The sequence below is a fragment of the Scyliorhinus canicula genome, chromosome 12, assembly GCF_902713615.1.
Source record: "Scyliorhinus canicula chromosome 12, sScyCan1.1, whole genome shotgun sequence".
In the NCBI taxonomy this organism is placed as follows: domain Eukaryota; kingdom Metazoa; phylum Chordata; class Chondrichthyes; order Carcharhiniformes; family Scyliorhinidae; genus Scyliorhinus; species Scyliorhinus canicula.
This window is the reverse complement of record NC_052157.1, coordinates 28221191-28233755: the sequence shown is the minus strand read 5'-3', so window position 1 is coordinate 28233755 and position 12565 is coordinate 28221191. Positions and strand designations below refer to the sequence as shown.

The following is a 12565-nucleotide window of genomic DNA, read 5'->3' as shown; positions in this document are numbered from 1 at the left end:
GATACGTTGGGGCAAATTTTTACCGTGGACAGTAATCGAGAGGCGTCGATCACCTAACGTAGAACCCACCTGATTATCGTTCTATCGGGAGGACATTTTAACTCGCTGTTTGAACAATGGATACTAAACTTCAGCAGGGAGAATAGTTTCAAATCGTTGCCTGCAAGGAGTACCGAAAACATTCAGGAATAGAAAAGGCCAACTTAATCCCACCACCTGCGCCTTCTTTGATTGCGAAATTAATCGCTGATGTACAATTGAAGCCACAATCCTGTCTCTCCCTCCACTGGATCGATCATGACATTGTGCGAGTGTAAAATGGGTGATAGTGAATCAGTAGCCGTTTAATCTCTCCTGGTTGTAGTGATATGCATTAGCAAGTGTATGCGTAAATATGTACAGCCTCCGACCAGTAGGTGTCAGGCAAGTAGTAGCTCGTGACACTGCAGCCTGGGGGGAGACTTGAGGAGAAACCATCGCGGTCAGTCGGGTTTGTATTAATTCCAGTTTGATAGCATTAGTTTCCTACCCACGGTTTTTTTATACTATAATAAAATTAACTAGTCTTGAACTAGATGTTCTTTAGTACGCCGACTCAGTAATTGTCTCTGTCCCAGAACATAACACTGGCGGGGATGAAAATGGAAATGAAAGATGTAAAGCAGGCAGCTGATTCGCACTCCCCCATTTACACCATCACGCAAAATCACCCTCAATATTATGCACGTACATAAAAATAAGATTGCGGCGTTGCCAGGGTGTGGGGCCAAAGCCCCACTGAGCCGTGTGTCACGGGCGAGGGAGGTGAATTCCAGAATCTAAATAGCACAACCACGGAGAATCAGAATGAACACTGCACGAGAATTATGTATGATTGTTTCCAGGAATGCGGATGCAATGTGGTTAAATCTCAACGTCACTGGCAATTTTGTTAACCAGAGAACTTACAGCACAGAAGTGGGCTCTTTGGCCCAAGCTGTCCCATGTTGGTAGTTATTGCCCCGCACAATCACATGTACCCAGGCTGTACCATGGCGGAGTTTCCCTTCCCGTCATCCGAGGATTTGGAGGAGAACACTTTGCCAGCAAATTGGCTCGTTGGGAGATTTCCACTCCTTTGCTTGGGAGGAAGTCCCAGCTCAGACGGCTGCAGTTTTCTAATCCCAGAAGCACCAGACGTTGGGACTGCAGAGACAGGCAGGGACCAGGCCTTCTTGGGGGTGGTGGTATCCGATGTTGATGGAGACCAAACCCTATTGAGCACAGTCATATTTCGAGCTTCCTCCTGACCTATTCCCGACAACATAGATACTGAGGCTGGGAGGGGAACGGCCCTTAATTTGTCATTAATTGGCCACTTAAAGGGCCTCAGCTAGAGCAAGGGCAGGCAGGGCAACCTAGGCCTGGCCTGTCCCACTGTAAAATTATGGAGAGGTCGGGCTGGGAGAAAGTCTGCCTCGTTTCCTTGAATAACCTGCCAAAATTATTGTTATATGTCATCATGGTTTCTGGTTCAATTGCTAACTCGATAAGATATCTCTCAAAACCCATATAGAAAACTTTCCCCTCCTCTGCTCTCAATAGATGCCCCTTATTCCTGAATCACTCAGTCACTGGTAACAGTCTGCGCTATCCACCTGGACCCATCCATTCTTGACCCACTTCAAATTAATTCCGTTGTCCAATATCCTTAGAATCTGAGAGACCAGTGTCAACAATAACAATTTCAATCATTTTTATTACATCTACTATCAGAATATTACAAGGAGCTCCCATCTTCCACAAGACTGTTCATGGCTGTTGGAGACCCATTGGTATTTCCATTTTGAACAATCTTAAGAAGTTAGTATCAACTGCATGGGATCTAGCAAGTTGTTGCAGCATTCGATCTTTTCCCGATTTATCCCTAGTTCTTGTTTGTAAACAGGGACATCCTTTACCTTCACAGGCCAGTTACCCCATATAAATTTGTAGAAAACTTGGGCAATTTGTTATTTTAATGGAACACTTCCTAAAGGATGGAACCCAAAACTCCACATGCTCCCCCAGAGGTCTTGTACAAATTTAACATTACATCTCGGACTCTGGTACGATTCAGAAACAAAGTACTTACATTCTTCACTTTCTACAGCAGCATAGTTGCCAACCTCTTTAAAACTGAGGTTCCCCATGTGAAGCACGCCAGCCACAATCTGTAGAACCATAGCCTGCTCATCAGCAAAGATCCCAATCACATTCATAGCGTGCTGCAAGCAAATAATCATTTAAAATCATGTAACATTAATATGTACAAAACAGATAGATTGGCTCCTTATGTAGCCGGTGAAGCTGACAAAGTGAGTGATGTGGACAATCTTTGGGCTCACTGCTGGGTTACAATTTATGGTCTGTTAAGTATTTTCAGGAAAGCCCATGAGTGATGAGTGAAACCCCAAAGATGTGCAGATTAGGTGGATTGGCCATGCTAAATTGCCCCTTAGTGTCCAGGGGTGTGTGGGTTAGGTGGACTGGCCACACTAAATTGCCCTTTGTGTTAGGGGTGTGTGGGTTAGTTGGTTGGCCACGCTAAGTTGCCCCTTATTGTATCCAGGGATGTGTAGGTTAGGTTAAGGGGTTATTGGGATAGGATAGGGAAGTGGGTTTGGTGGAGTGCGCTTTCAGAGGGTTGGTGCAGACTCGATGGGGCGAATGGCCTCCTTCTGCACTGTAGGGATTCTATGAGTGAAGAACTCTATTAATTCCTTTCAGAAAGTGACCGAAGAGTATAAACATCTCAGGAACTTGTGGAAGAATCAAAAGGGTCAACCGTTGGTTTTGTGAAGCCTGGAAAGACATCACAGGCTTTGTTTGATTGACACTTCAAATAAAAATAAAACGGAAGACGGCTTTGCAAATAATGGGGGCCATATTATATAGAATCAACTCTGATGGAACCTGACAAACACAAGTCGGCAGGGCACGGTCCACACCATGTGGTTCATTTACCCATAAAACAAATGGACAACACAGATCATAGAATCCTGACAGTGCAGAAGGAGGCCATTCGGCCCATTGAGTCTGCACTGACCCTCTGAAAGAGCGCTCTATATAAGGTCAGGCCCCACCCTATTCCTGTAACCCCACCTAACTTTATGAACACTAAGGGGCAATGTAGTATGGCCAAAACACCTAACCTGCACATCTTTGGACTGTGGGAGGAAACCGGAGCACCCGGAGGAAATTCACACAGACACGGGGGAACGTACAAAGTGCGGAGGCACAGACAGTGACCCAAGACCGCAAGTGAGCCCAGGTCCCTGGCGCTGTGAGCAGCAGTGCTAACCACTATACCACCGTGCCGCCCTTACCAGATCTAACCAGTGGGATGCTTTTAAGTCAATACAAAATGAGATGGCTGGTTAAGTGAAGTCAAAATAAAACCTCACCAAAGTTTCTTGAAAATCCTTCCGGTCATTAATGTCATCCACTTTGTAGGAACCGGATTGATTGAGGTAAAAATAATAGTCCAGGTTGGTGATACCCAGGTTGGATTTTTGGTCTGTGGACGCACCTTCAATAACCTGGAAGAGAGACAGAAACCAGGCCAATGGAGCTGAATGGGTCTATTTTTAGTCAACCCCAGTTACATAATTACGTGATTAGGCCGCAATTGGAATACTATCCCTCATGTATAAATGAATATGAACATTAAAATAGGTGCAGGAGTATGGGCCCTCAAGCGTGCTCCGCCACTCTGTGATCATTGCTGATATTCGACCTCAACTCCACTTACCCGCTCACTCCCCATTCTACTGATTCCCTGAAAGATCAAAAATCTGTCTATCTTAACCTTAAATATACTCAACAATGGAACATCTAAAACCCTCTGGGGTAGAGAACTCCAAAGATTCAGAACCCTTTGCGTGAAGAAATTACTCCTCATCTCAGTCCCTTTTGATGGGCCCGTTATCCTGAGCTTGCGAATCCCGTCTTCCAGATTCCTCAAACAGGAGCAACCCAGCCAGGCTTTTACTTTCAATATTGAGATAAACTCTCACGCTTCTGAACTGCAGAGAATGCAAGCCCAAGTTACTCAGCCTCTCATCATAAGAGAACCCTCTCATCCCAGGGAACAATCTAGTGAACTTTCGCTGTGTAGCCTCCAATGCAAGTATATCCTTCCTTGAATATGGAGAGCAAAACTGCACAGTGCTCCAGGTGAAGCCTCACAATTGCAGTAAGAATTCCTCATTCTTGTACTCCAATGCCCTTGCAATAAGGGCCAGCGTGTCATTTGCATGGCTAACTGCTTTCTGCACTTATATCAACATTTAGAAGTTTCACACCTTTTAAAAATATTCTGCTTTTCTGTTCTTACTCCTCCTCCAGCCACCATTCCCTAAAGGGGGCGTTGGCGATGCCTTTGTCAGTCTAGAATCTATCTACCTCTGCCGTACAAATATTCATTGACCCTGCCTCCACCGCCTTCTGGGGAAGAGAGAGCTCCAAAGATTTGCGACTCGCTGGGAAAAACATTCTCCCCCACCTCCGTGTTAAATGGGAGACTCCCCCTATTTTCAAACCGTGTTTTTAGTTCTCCTCTCTCCCACAACGGGAAACATTGGCCGGGATTCTCCAATCCGAGTTCACCCTCGCTGCGGCTGCCAGCGGGAACGGAGAACCTGGCGCTATGCTAAAACTCCATTCACTGCAGCGGGACCGGAGAATCCCGTCGGAGCGAACGGACGGAAAACTCCGGCCATTATTTCAGCATTCGCCCTGTCAAGTCCACGCAGGATCTTGGCAAAGTGCTGCGGTGGTGTGCCGTTGCCTTCTACAGTTTGGCTGACCAGGAAATTCTCCTGCTCTTACCGCCTGGCATCAGGCGGTATTGGAAACGTTCACGTGCTGTCACTCAACCGGTTTGGCCATCAAATCGCCCAAGTCCAGCGTTTTGGGCCCCGGAAGTAGAGAACACTACCCACTGCATCACAAGATCCCCTTCTAATTTTACTACAAAAGTGAATAACCTCACAATTCCTCACGTTATACTCCATCTGAGGAACACCCAGCCTTTCCAGAATGCAGCAATAGTACAGAATTAGCAACTAAAGTAGGTCAAGTGTATATATATATATATTTGTTTAATGTGTAAACTCATTTGTATGATATCCTTTACCTATGAGTGAGTTTGAAACACATCATTCACTAGTTCTGGCTTTTAAAAAAAATGCAATGTCACTAAGCACCCTTAAACATAGCTTGAGAGTGGAGGTCAGCTGGATACTTGGGCTTTCCACCATCAGCACTTCAGGAGAGGTCAGCTCCTTTCTCCCCAGAGATCACCCACAATTTCAGTCAAATGCTCTCGTTCTCAAGTGAACAAAGGCTTTGCTACTAAGCTGGTAACCTGGGAAAGTGAACAAAGGCTTTGCTACTAAGCTGGTAACCTGGGAAAGTGAACAAAGGCGTTGCTACTAACCTGGTAAAAAATGTGGAAGCTTCGCTCTCCAGGATTCCGTGCTACAACCCGGGATTTTTCCAGTAGGAAGTTGGAGATTTTTCCGCCATCTGGTTCCCCACCTGGGCTAAACTGGATTTCAAAGTATTTCCCCTGCACAGATCAGTCATATTTTTAATAAGAGAGAAAACCACAGGCATTGGACAGACAGCAGGCATGAACCACACAGTGAAGAATTTAATTAATGCACCAGAGCTGTGGAACTCCATGCAGCGATTTTATATCACTACATGGTTACACTGTTGTGTTTTACCATCAATCACCACAGATATTTTTAACCTTTTATGGGGCACTCATAATTTAGAAAGTCAAAGTTAAATAGCTCACTTCAAGTTGCCTCCTTAGCTGTAGGGTCTGGAATAATGTGTAAGTCTGAGGAGGGAGCAAATAAATGTACTTCACCAAACTCAATCAGCAGCAATTTTCCTGGATTGCCTCCCAACGTGTCATTTTAAAAATTAGTGTTTATACTGGAACTAAAATTGGATCTGGAATTTAAATGAGTAGTTTACACTGCAGTCACATGTTTCAGCATTACAACAGGTTAACCATTTACACAGGAACAGGAAGGAGTTACAGACAGAGAAACATATAAAACAGGAGGAGGCCATTTGGCCCTTCGAGCCTGCCCCTCCATTCATTATGGGCATGGTTGATCTTCCAACTCAATAACCTAATCCCGCTTTCTCCCCATATCCTTTGATCCTTTTTGCTTCAAGTGCTACATCTAACTGCTTCTTGAAAACCTACAGGGCGCAATCCAATAGCTACGCTACGCCCGAAAAGCAGCTTATCGCAGTGGAGCATGGCTGATAAAAGCCAGGAGATCCCACTCCCAGGATCTACTCGGCTCGCAATGCCTCGCGGGATCCACGGCGATCTAGCGAGATGTAGCGATGTAAATCCTGCCCATTATGGGCAGGATAACCTTTTTGCAAATCTGCATATTAGAGAAACAGCTAGTCTCCCGTGGTGCCTGATGCTTTGGGATTCATCCCGTTAGCCTTGGAGACCTCGGACGAGCACTATTCAGCACTAGTCCGCACAAACGGGGACCAGACGGAATGGCACTTGTGAGGATCTCCCAAGGGATCAGTGGTCTCCAGCTGCATGTCCTTTGGGCAGGGTGGTACTCTGGCTCTGCCAGCCTGGCACTATGGCAGTGCTACCTAGTTCCCCGCTAAGGTCCCTTATTCAATGCGAGTCATGTTATAAAGTCATATGTTTCTTAGCACTGCGAGCTCCGGGAAACACTGGGCGCGATTCTCCGCTCCCATGCCGGGTGGGAGAATCGCGGGAGGTCTGCTCCCGCACCTCCCACGATTCTCCCACCCCCCCCACCCCCAAATGGCGTGTCGCGTTTTGCGACAGGCCTCTCGGAGAATCGCGACCCGCCGTGCGATTCTCCGACCCCGATGGGCCGAGCGACCTGCCGTTCGCGACCGTTTCACGACGGCGGCAACCACACCTGGTCGCTGTCGTCGTGAAAACGCCGTGAGATGCCCGTTTGGGGCTTGTAGGGGGCCTGGTGGGGACTGAGCACCACGACTGTGCTCGGGAGGAGACAGGCCCGCGATCGGTGCCCACCAATCGTCGGGCCGGCGTCTCAACGGGACGCACTATTTCCCCTCCGCCGCCCCGCAAGATCAAGTCGCCACGTCTGAGGGGTGGCTGAGGGGAAGGCGGCAACCGCCCATGCCCAGGTTGGCGCCGTCCAACCCGCGCATGTGCGGCTGACGTCATTAGGCGCGTCAGCCGCCTCATTTTCGGCACGCCAGGCCTTGACGCCAGTGTCAAGGCCCTGCGGCCGAGTTTCCCGGCACGGCCCTCCTATCCCCCCGGGGAGGGGAGAATTGGGGGCCGGGAGAGGTTCACAACGGCGTCGGGCCTCTGGGAGAATTTCGCCCACTTTGTTCCCATTTACTTGACTCAAACCCACAATGTTTTAGCCTCAACTACTTTCTGTGGTAGTGAATTCCACAGACCGACCACACTCTGGGTGAAGAAATTTCTCCTCCCCTCTGTCCTAAATGGTCTATCCCATATCCTCAGACCCTGGTTCTGGACAACCCCACAATCGGGAACATCCTTCCGACATCCACCCTGTCTAGTCCTGTTAGAATTTAGAGTTCAGGGGTGATATAGATTTATTGGCTAAATTCCCCCCTCAGGCAATCGCATGGAAATCTCACTTTGGGAAATCCCAGCTCGCAGTTCCTGCTTTTTTTCAATCTATTAATTTGAAAATATGGAAAATCAAGGTGTGCAGGTCAGTGATTCCTTCCCTGGGGCTCCCTTCGAGCGTTGCTTCCTGCTGAGAGATCCTGATAGAGCAATCTGCCCGATTGTGGGATTAGTCCTTTAATTTACCGTCAAGGCTGCAAAACCAGCCATCTTCCTGGAACGTTTAATTTTCTAAAGGTTTTAGGTAACACCCAGCAACAGTGAAAAGCACGAACATTGCAGCATTAAAGTTACTCCAATGAGCTGTTGTGCTAACTCTATAAAACTAGAATAGTTTTTAAATCTTTATTTTCATTAAAATGTGAACCTATCTGCCTGACCTCTCAGGTCTTTTCTGCATATTCACAGAATCACAGAATTGGTACGGTGCACGAGACCACCCGGCCCATCGCTTCGGTACCGGCTCTCCAAATGAGCATCATTTTTTGTTACATATATTTTACTACAAACATGTATCAAAACAGGCTACAGCAAATAAACACCCCGGGAAACATACTTCCCAACAATCAACTATCCAGTCTGTCCAGATTTGTCTCCTTTTTCACCCCACCCCCCCAGCCCCCTGTGACGAAAAGCTCCTCAAACACGGTCACAAACATCCCCCACCTTTCCTCAACCCCCCCCCCACCGCAGAGCCCCTTAACTCATACTTTATCTTCTCTAACCGCAGGAAGTCGTACAGGTCACCCAACCATGCTGCTACCCCCGGTAACGATGCCAATCGCCACTCCAGCAAAATTTGCCGCCGTGCAATCAGAGAGGCAAAAGCCATGACATCGGCCTTCCTCCTCTCCATGAGCTCCGGCTTCTCGGAAACCCCAAATATCGGCACCTAAGGGTCCACCTCCTCTTCCACTATCCGGGCTAAGACCGCGAACACTCCCGCCCGGAATCTTCCCAATTTTTTTGCAACCCCAAAAATATGTGTGTGATTTGCTGGCCCACGCCCACACCTCTCACAATCGTCTGCTAACCACCCCCCCCCCCCCCCCCCCCCCCAAACAAACATAATGACTTAGTGCCATTCCCTTGCCTTTTACCTCTGAGCATTGTTTCTACAGTATTCAGGTAATCCCCATGAATGCCTCGATTGAACCTGCCTCCACCAGACTTCCAGGCAGCTCTTTCCAGACCCCAACCACTCACTGTGTGAAAACCATTATTTTGTTCTTACGTCACACTTGCTTCTTCTGCAAAATCACTTCTTTCAAATTAATTTTCTGATTGATTTTAATCTTTTTAAATTTCAGTTTCAATTTTCGTTTTTCATATGCTTGCCAGCCCCCACACCCCCAGAAGCTTTTTAACAATTTGCTTCCTATGTTTATTCCCCCTTTTGGCATTGCAATGTTTGGGGGTGGAAGCAACTCTGCGAAAAGCCAACGGGTGGATTTTTAGTCAGTAAAATTCCAGAATATTAGATTGATTTGGTTATGCCACAAGTAAAAGTCGAAGTCAATCTCAACTATTTCAAATCAGGGAAGTGGGTCGCACTAACACATTTTGTCTGGATTAGGGCTAAAGCACATATATATTTTGGAAAATAAATTTAGGATACCCACTTCTTTTTTTCCAATTAAGGGGCCATAGTGTGTCCAATCCACCTACCCTGAACATCTTTGGGTTGTGGGGGTGAGACCCACAAAGACACGGGGAGAATGTGCAAACTCCACATGGACAGTGACCGGGGCTGGGATCGAACCCGGGTCCTCGGTGCCGTGGGGCATCACTGCTAACCACTGCGCCGCCCGTCCTTTCCACTTTTTGATATTCTAGTTAAAGTTACAATTTTCACCGATCCCCGGCAGACCTTGGCACAAGATGTAGCTCCATGGAAAAGATGTCTATGGAATTCTGAGGGTGTGTAGTTGGTAAGGAACCAGCAGTTACCCCAAGGAGCATGTGTATTTCTGCAAATACAACCATTCACAGGGAGTTGACAGACAGGCTTGTCTGTTGAATCCATTCATGGGCTGCTTCAAAGCTGTCACTTTGCACTAGCTTCAACAACTTATTGCTTCCTGCTATAAATGACAGTTTGTGAATAAATCTGTTTAACACCTGGTCTGCTCGGGAAGTGTCTCCTGTGACGGATATTAATTGGCTTCTGAAGTGGTCTGCTTAAGTGTTGGAAATCTGAAGTGTATTCCAGAGACAAAGGGGTTGATTTTTCCTGCAAGGCGGGAATGTGGCGAAGCGTGTCTCATGATCATTTGGCATGGGGAGTAGGGAGGCTTGGCCAATTTTAACAACCAGGCCCGATTATGATGTCACTTCCCAGCTTTCTCATCAAACGAGGCTGCCTCGCCGTGAGAGTTGTGCGCCTTGGAGGCTGCCTCCAAGGAATGACAGCTCCTGGCACGCGGTGATTGGTACGGAGGGCTCTGGTACAGGAACGCTTCTGTTAGGCTGAGGGAAACTGGGGCACGGCCCATGGCTTCCTTGTGGGGCACCAGTTACGACTGCCCTGCTCAAGGATCAGGGTCTGAATCAGGTCCCACTGAAATAATTGAAATCTGACCTGTACAAAAGGGGGACTGGCTGCCCTGCGAGTCATATTTGAGGTTGGCCAACCAGAAGCAGAAAAAGGGAGTGAGCAGGCCCTCACTCCATTTACGTTCCCAGTTAAAATTCTCCCTCCTCCGTTAACCAAGGAACGCCACCCCGGATTACAGGGCTATGCAAAAAAGTTTAGCTGGGCTAAAAAGCTGGCTGCTGTGTTGGACAAGAAGAAAAATACCTGGAAAAGTCTTTTCCTTCTACATTTGGAATGTCAATCTGCAGCAGATTTTGTACCTTTTTTAATTTTACCAATGCTTTCCTTTCCTTCCTGACAATTTGCCCCCAGGCTGCAAATAAAAAGTTTCCCCTCAGCCACATTTGATATGATTCCACCTTTTCCAGGATCACCTCGTGGCCAAGGAGAAGTCCTGGATTGAGATTGGTCTACTCAGTTCCTGTCACCCAGCTCCCAGTAAAAACAGGTGTAGTATGTAGAAGCATACTAAACCCTCTCAGCAGAGAAAAGATGATTAAGGGGAGGCAAGTTGCTTATGTTTAGGACTGTGAAAAGGTGGTTGAGGTAAGCAGATCATTTATTTGGGACAGTGATCACAGGCACCGACAGCCTAACTCACTTGAGCTAGATTAGAGGTGAGGACATTTTTACTTGTTGTTTGGGCGTTGGATCAGATGTGAAACAGATTGCCAGAGACATTGAAAAGTTGATTTAGCTGTTAGCTTTAGAAAGGGCCACCGCTTCTCGGCCTTTTGGCTAAGGTCAAGTGTCAGATCAAGCCCAAGATGAGGTGCAATGCCTTTTCTTACCAGCCTGGATCGTGTATGTCTCTCTTGTGGAGACCATGAATTGGCTTCAATTTGAATTAGTTTTTGGAGCAAGCACTGAGATGGGTTAACCGTTTGCCCTGCCCACTCTGCGCGTTGGCTTGGTAACTTTAAGGATTTAATTTTTTTAAATGTTAAAGCTTTAAAAAGGGCCAATTTCAAGAAAAGTCAGAGATGTACGGTGCTAGTAATAGATTCCGATATGGATTGAACTCATAAAGATCTCAGTGATGGGGAGGAGAGAGTTTGTGATATGGTCATCAAGAATAAAGAATGGGCTTGATGGTCCAGTTCATCCCACCAACTCTTCTGTTTGGACTCAAACTATCGTCTAGAAGGAAGTCACATCATTTATTGTCCCATCAGGATCGGCCCAGACTATCAACATATCTCCTCTAACATCTGCACTAATGCAGAGTTGAACTTGGCTGCTAGGGAAAGTGCAAAAGTATTCATCCCTTCCATCATCTAGAGAAACACCTGTCATCCACTTGCCATAGCCTCTTCTCACACCTGACACATCGAGATCGTAAATATAGGGTGCGATTCTCCCAAAAAATGATGTAAGGGCAGAATCCAATGGCCAAGCTGCGCCGGACAAACAGCTCACTGCAGCGCAGCGTTGCCGTTGAAAGTCGGGAGACGCCACTCCAGAGATCTACCCGGTTTGCACCGCCTCGCGAGGTTCAACACAGTCACACGAGACGTTGCGATGTTAATCCGACCCACAATTTTGGCAAATCTGTATATTAGAGCGAGACAGTAAGCTTCACTTTAATGTGCAGATTCCCGAGATATCTGAGGCTTTGGGATTCAACCACTTTGCCTCAGGGACCTAGGACGAGCGCCATTTGGTACTGGTCATCACAAATGGGGACCAGATGGAACGGCACTGGTGGGGGTCTCCCAGGGGATTGAAGGCCCCCAGCTGCATGCCTTTTGGGGCTATGTGCGGCCGTGGAATCACTTTCCCCATTCAGGTCGCATTGAATAGCCATGTGGCTAAATACTCTCGCTCGGGGACTTTATATTACATGACTGTGATAAAAGGGGCTAGGGGCTTTTCACAGTAACTTCATTGAAACCGGCTTGTGACAATAAGTGATTATTATTATTAAAGCAAGGACGACATCCTCAGGAACGTTTTGATAACTCAGAGTTCAAAACGGCTCAATTTGGTGGAATCAAGTAAAATAAATCCGATAAAAATAAAAGTATGAATTGCAAAAGATGCTTTATTGCAGCCAATACTTTTGCCAGCAGAATTAACTTTTACCTTTATCCTTTCTATAGAGAACCTATGGAGTTCCTTCTTGTTACCGTACCTTCTCGTTTAATTTCAGTGGTTAGCACTGTAGCTTCACAGCGCCAGGGTCCCAGGTTCCATTCCCGGCTTGGGTCACTGTCTGTGCGGAGTCTGCACGTTCTCCCTGTGTCTGCCTGGGTTTCCTCCGGGCGCTCCGGTTTCCTCCCACA

The 12565-nt window shown here is 47.1% G+C and overlaps 1 protein-coding gene across 2 annotated transcripts in view; it reads right to left on the bottom strand.

Moving 5' to 3' along the window:
* Positions 1-12565, bottom strand: part of myo1ea (myosin IEa) — a 182498-nt gene that overhangs the window by 89648 nt on the left and 80285 nt on the right. For both annotated transcript variants that reach the window (XM_038814836.1, XM_038814837.1), the window contains exons 7-9: positions 5462-5593; positions 3426-3560; positions 2114-2246 (exon numbers count right to left, since the gene is read on the bottom strand). In XM_038814836.1, the coding sequence (XP_038670764.1) occupies positions 2114-2246; positions 3426-3560; positions 5462-5593 (400 nt within the window). The remainder of the gene's footprint in view (positions 1-2113; positions 2247-3425; positions 3561-5461; positions 5594-12565) is intronic.